General features: G+C 47.8%; 1 protein-coding gene across 1 annotated transcript in view; it reads left to right on the top strand.

The window, feature by feature from the left end:
• Positions 1-490, top strand: part of LOC109926510 (vascular endothelial growth factor A-like) — a 4,566-nt gene extending 4,076 nt beyond the window's left edge. The window contains exon 4 of the mRNA XM_048619569.1: positions 384-490. Within this exon, the coding sequence (XP_048475526.1) occupies positions 384-461 (78 nt within the window). The 3' untranslated portion in view covers positions 462-490. The remainder of the gene's footprint in view (positions 1-383) is intronic.
• The last annotated feature ends 5,914 nt before the right edge of the window (positions 491-6,404 follow it).

Below are 6,404 nucleotides of genomic sequence, written 5' to 3'. Positions count from 1 at the left end.
GCGCTCCCTCAGCGCTGACCCTCCGACAGTGCGGCGCTCCCTCAGCGGTGGAAAGTTGCGTTACCTGCTCAGTCTGACTGAAGTGTGCGATCATACTCAGTGGCTGTCTGCAGTACGTCCTGTTATTATTTAATTGTGTCTGAGAAGGTTCTCCCTTCCATCGTTTCCTGCAATCCCACCTGCAAAATCCCTGATAAACATGGCCCAGTAACACACTGTAGACCCTTAGAGGACCAAATAAATTTGTCTATCACGATGCAGGGACATCAGAGTGTGTGATGTGCAGCTATCCATGTCCCTGAGCTCACTATTGCTTTAATCAATAACCCTCTTGTGTCAGCCTTTTCAAAATATCTCCTGCTTTCTCCCCTGATCTTTTACAGATTTTAAAAGTTAAACATCAAACGTCCAACCTGGTAGAAATGTCTTTTACTCAGCACAGACGCTGTGAGTGCAGGTAAGGGGAGCAAGTATTAGACTCCGGGAATGCTCTTCTGCCAGGGGTTCACAAAGTCAACTTTTCCCTGACTCAGGCTTGTGGGTTGTCAGTGATCGCTGACGGGGAGGCCTTTCTTTGAGAGATACTAGCTCCCACTTAGGGCGTTGACTCCTGACCCAGCAGTGGGAGGGAGACCCTTACCCAAAGTTTAGAAATCGCTGCATGACTGGCTGGGAACAATCCTGAGCAAGTGGATGTAGCGACCCTGGAGTAACAGTCAGTGCTGAGAAAACACTGCTCCACACTGTATACAGTTAAGATCTCACTGAGGAGCAGAGAAAATAGACAGGATAGACTTTTTTAATGTGAGATGGAGCATTTTGGAAAGACAAATCAGGGCAGGACTTATACACTTAATGGTAAGGTCCTGGGGAGTGTTGCTGAACAAAGAGACCTTGGAGTGCAGGTTCATAGTTCCTTGAAAGTATACAGAATGGTGAAGAAGGCATTTGGTACGCTTGCCTTTATTGGTCAGTGCATTGAGTATAGGAGTTGGGAGGGTCATGTTGCAGCTGTACAGGACATTGGTTAGGCCACTTTTGGAAAACTGCATTCAATTCTGGTCTCCCCGCTATAGGGAAGATGTTGTGAAACTTGAAGGCGTTCAGAAAAAATTTACAAGGATGTTGCCAGGGTTGGAGGGTTTGAGCTACAGGGAGAGGCTGAATAGGCTGGGGCTATTTTCCCTGGAGCGTTGGAGGCTGAGGGGTGACCTTTATAGAGGTTTATAAAATCATGAAGGGCATGGATAGGGTGAATAGTCAAGATCTTTTCCCAAAGGTAGGGGAGTCAAAACTAGTTTCAAGGTGAGAGGGGAAATATCTAAAAGGGATCTGAGGGGCAACTTTTTCACACAGAGGGTGGTGCGTGTATGGAATGAGCTGCCAGAGGAAGTGGTAGAGGCTGGTACAATGACAACATTTAAAAGGCATCTGGATGGATATATGAATAGGAAGAGTTTAAAGGGATAGGGCCCAAATACTGGCCAAAGGAGACTGGCTAATTTAGGATATCTGGATGGCATGGAGAAGTTGGACTGAAGGGTCTATTTCATGCTGTACATCTCTGTGACTCTATGCATTTTATCTATTAATGTTGCTTATGAATAATATGTTTAACATCAGAGCTCAATGGGGAGAGGGAGATTAACATGTGACCGCACTGCTACATCGAGCTGAGATCTGTGAGTCTTGTCAATTGGAAGATAGGTCCGTTTTAGGCATTGGCAATCCTGTCATGAAAGCACGTCTGCTGAGAGAGGAGATACCGCATCTCAAGCAAGACATTGGCTGAGGACAGCAACCCTCAGCTCAGCTGCTTTAATCAGAAATCAGAGAAGCCTTTACATTGAGCTGAGATACATCGGCCTTGTTTGGCCTGGGATATACTGGAAGAAATGTTTGCAGAAGATCCGGCAAACGTTGGATTGCGAATTTTGAAGATGACACTGCAGAGAAGAATGTGGGTGTGCAGGGAAGGTCGTGCTGCATTTGCAGGAGGCTCGATCAATTTGGCAAGCAAGCGTTTAGCTGGGAAGAAGCAAAGTGAGTGGCCGGGGAAAGCCGCTGGAGAGACTGGCCTAAAGGTGATCGATGGCTCAGGACTGTCGGAACGTGCAGGAGGAGAGTGTGAAGTGTCAGACGCTGTGGTGCTCCATGCCTGAGCGCTGCAGATCCCCTGCAAAGTGGCTCGAAGTGGTGGCCTGAAAATGAAGCCTTTGAAAGGGAGGTCGAGACTCTCCTCGATCCCAAGAAGGAGGGAAAATCTCTGGAAAGTAGGAAAAATGCAAACCCCTCTGCTGAAACCTGAGCTGGTAACTTTTCTTTCTGCAGGTGTGAGATTTGTAGCACTTTTCAGGCTCCCAAACAGATCCTCGTGGATTGGAGAGCCGGTTTCTCTCGGCTGTTCCTGGGGAAATATCGTCTCGAGAGGGGATTCAAACGAGAGACCAGCTTCCGCGTCAGCCAAAGAGAGATCCAGGCTGCAAGGCAAAAGCTGGAAAAGCACAGAGTCATCGTGAAAGTATGGGACCGGCTTAGCAGCGTAATCTCTGCAGGGATCCTAGGGACCTCGATGAAGCTTTGGAGATGTCTCACTGTTGCCACTGCCTGGTGAAATGATGCCACACCTTGCCAAGGCAGAGGGCACATTGCTGTGCAGAGGGACGTGGGTGTCCTTGTGCGTGAATCATAAAAAGTTGGTTTGCAGGTTCAGCTGGTGATTGAGAAGGCAAATGGAATGTTGTCCCTCATTGCCAGAGGGATGGAGTTTTAAAAACAGGAAGGTTATGTTACAACTGTATATGGAGCTGGTGAGGACACACCTGGAGCACTGTGTACAGTTTTGGTCTCCTTCCTTGAGAAAGGATGGACTGGCACTGGAAGGGGGTGCAGAGGAGGTTCACTAGGTTGGCTCCAGAGTTGAGAGGGTTCCATTATGAGGAGAGATTGAATAGAGTGGGACTGTACTAATTGGAATTTAGAAGAATGAGGGGAGATCTCATAGAAACATATAAAAGTATGAAGGCAATAGATAAAATAGAAACAGGGGGGTTGTTCCCACTGGTGGGTGAGACTAGAACTAGGTGGCGTAGCCTCAAAATAAAGGGGGGCAGATGTAGGACTGAGCTGAGGAGGAACTTCTTCACCCAAAGGGTTGTGAATCAGTGGGATTCCCTGACCAGTGAAGCACTTGAGGCTTCTTCGTTGAATGGTTTCAAGGCAAAGTTAGATCTTTGAACAGTAAAGGGAATGAAGGGTTATGGTGAGCAGGCGGGTAAGTGGAGCTGAGTCCACGAAAAGATCAGCCTTGATCGTACTGAATGGGGGAGGAGGCTGGAGGGGCCGAATGGCCTCCTCCTGCTCCTGTTTCTGATGTTCTTTGCCAGGCCGGCTGTGTACAGTGGTTACTGAGGAGTGAAGCTGGATGGAAGTGAAAGTTTGTAAACAACGGACCAAGCCATCGCAGACCACAATCCGAATCCGGTGCATCTGCGAGAAAGGGCTCACAGTGAACCGGACATTATGCAGGAGAAAAATGCTTGAAATTAACAACAAAAGTGGTGTGTGAACATGGAAAAGAACCTTTTCCCACCCCCACCACCCCCTGATTCTGACTGTGTTCCAGGGTTTGGAAGGTGCTGCCTGAGGATCTTTGGTGAATTTCTGCAATGCATCTTGCAGATGGTACACACTGCTGCGACTGAGCGTCAATGGCAGAGGGAGTGGATTTTTAAAAGTGTTGAGGAAATGCTTTGAATCCTGCGACAAGTAACTCCCCTGCTGACTCCCCACCCGCACCCCCCGCACCTCCCCACCCCCCACCAAAAGCCTGTCCACCATCTACAAGATACAAGTCAGGAGTGGGATGGAATACTCCCCACTTGCCCCTGGATGGGGGCAGCTCCAACAACATTCAAGAAGCTCGACACCATCCAGGACAAAGTAGCCCCCGCTCCATTGGCACCACATCCACAAACATCGCACTCCCCCCACCCACCGACGCTCAGTCGCAGTAGTGTGTACCCTCTACAAGATGCACTGCAGAAATTCACCAAAGATCCTCACTCAGCACCTTCCAAACCCACGGCCACTTCCATCTAGAAGGACAAGAGGCAGCAGATACATGGGAACACCACCCCCTGCAAGTTCCCCTCCGAGCCACTCGCCGTCCCGACTTGGAAATATATCAGCTGTTCTTTCAGTGTCGCTGGATCAGAATCCTGGCATTCCCTCCCCACCATCGCTGTGCGAGTGTTCCTACAGTGCACAGATTGCAGCGGTTCAAGAAGTTAGATCTGCAGGCAGATACAGAGATTGGGCGATTAAATTTTGGGCCCAGCCACAGACTCCCATATCCCCCGTGAAATTTCCAAAATTCGCTGGACTCTGGGGCAGTCCCAGCAGATTGGAAAACAGCAAATGTGACGCCACTGTTTAAAGAGGGAAGTAGACAAAAGATGGGGAATTATAGACCGGTTAGCTTAACCTCTGTAGTGGGGAAGATGCTTGAGTCTATTATCAAGGAAGAAATAGCAAGGCATCTTGATAGAAATTGTCCCGTTGGGCAGACGCAGCATGGGTTCATGAAGGGCAGGTCATGCTTGACAAATCTTTTGGAATTCAATGAAGACATTATAAGCGAGGTGGACAATGGGGACCCAGTGGATGTGGTGTACCTAGACTTCCAAAAGGCCTTCGACAAGGTGCCACACAAGAGGCTACGGCATAAGATAAGGATGCATGGCGTTAAGGGTAAAGTATTAGCATGGATAGAGGATTGGTTGACTAACAGGAAGCAAAGAGTGGGGATAAATGAGTGCTATTCTAGCTGGCAGTCAGTGACTAGTGGTGTGCCTCAGGGATCGGTGTTGGGACCGCAATTATTTACAATTTATATAGATGATTTGGAGTTGGGGACCATGTGTAGGGTGTCAAAGCTTGCAGATGACACTAAGATGAGTGGCAGAGCAAAGTGTGCAGAGGACTGTGAAACTTTGCAGAGGAACATAGATACATTGAGTGAGTGGGCAAAGGTCTGGCAGATGGAATACAATGTAAATAAATGTGAAGTCATACATTTTGGTAGGAGTAATAGTAAAAAGGATTATACTTGAATGGTAAAAAGTTGCAGCATGCTGCTATGCAGAGGGACCTGGGTGTCCTTGTGCATGAATCACAGAAGGTAGGTCTGCAGGTACAACAAGTAATTAGGAAGGCAAATGGAATTTTGTCCTTCATTGCTAAAGGGATTGAAATAAAAAGCAGAGAGGTTATGTTGCAGCTGTACAAGGTGCTGGTGAGGCCACACCTGGAGTACTGTGTGCAGTTTTGGTCTCCTTACTTGAGAAAGGATGTACTGGCACTGGAGGGGGTGCAAAGGAGGTTCACTAGGTTGATTCTGGAGTTGAGGGGGTTGGCTTATGAGGAGAGACTGAGTAGATTGGGATTATATTCATTGGAATTCAGAAGATTGAGGGGGGATCTTATAGAAACATATAAAATTATGAAGGGAATAGATAAGATAGAAGTAGAGAGGATGTTTCCACTGGCACGTGAAACTAGGACAAGAGGGCATAGCCTCAAGATTAGAGGGAGCAGATTTAGAACTGAATTGAGAAGGAACTCACCCAGAGGGTTGTTAATCTATGGAATTCCTTGCCCAGTGAAGTAGTTGACGCTACTTCAGTAAACGTTTTTAAAGATAAGGTAGATTTTTTTTTGAACAATAAAGGAATTAAGGGATACGGTGAGAACGCGGGTAAGTGGATCTGAGTCCACGAAAAGATCAGCCATGATCTTATTGAATGGCGGAGCAGGCTCGAAGGGCCGGATGGCCTACTCCTGCTCCTAGCTCTTATGTTCTTATGCTGCATTGTCCAGTCATCTCAAGATTGATATGAGACCGGAGTTGGAGGTAATTTATTCCTTGGTATTTTAAGAAGAAAACTCTACTCTCTGAAATTAAACCTCCCTCTACACGATCCTCCATCAAATACTCCCCAGAGCAGGGACAGCACAGGGTTAGATACAGAGTAAAGCTCTCCCTACACTGTCCCCCCATCAAACACTCCCAGGACAGGGTCAGCATGGGGTTAGATAGAGAGTAAAGCTCTCTCTATTCTTTTAAATTGCAGGCAAAGTTCCATCTCATTTATTGTGGTGAAAGTCACAGAAAGACAGTCACATAGAGTGTGTCAGTGTGTGTACCCCAGTGAGAGTCTGTGTGTGTGTGCGGGGGAGGGGGAGAGAGAGAGAGAGAGAGAGGGAGTGAGTGTGTGTGTGAGAGAGGGAGGGAGGGAGGGAGAGTGTGAGTGTGAGTGTGAGTGAGTGTGAGTGTGAGTGTGAGTGTGAGTGTGTGAGTGGGAGTGGGAGTGGGAGTGGGAGTGGGAGTGGGAGTGGGAGTG

This window comes from Rhincodon typus, chromosome 43 (assembly GCF_021869965.1).
Source record: "Rhincodon typus isolate 14 chromosome 43, sRhiTyp1.1, whole genome shotgun sequence".
In the NCBI taxonomy this organism is placed as follows: Eukaryota; Metazoa; Chordata; class Chondrichthyes; order Orectolobiformes; family Rhincodontidae; genus Rhincodon; species Rhincodon typus.
The sequence above is the reverse complement of the archived record's forward strand: the minus strand, read 5'-3'. Positions and strand labels throughout refer to the sequence as shown.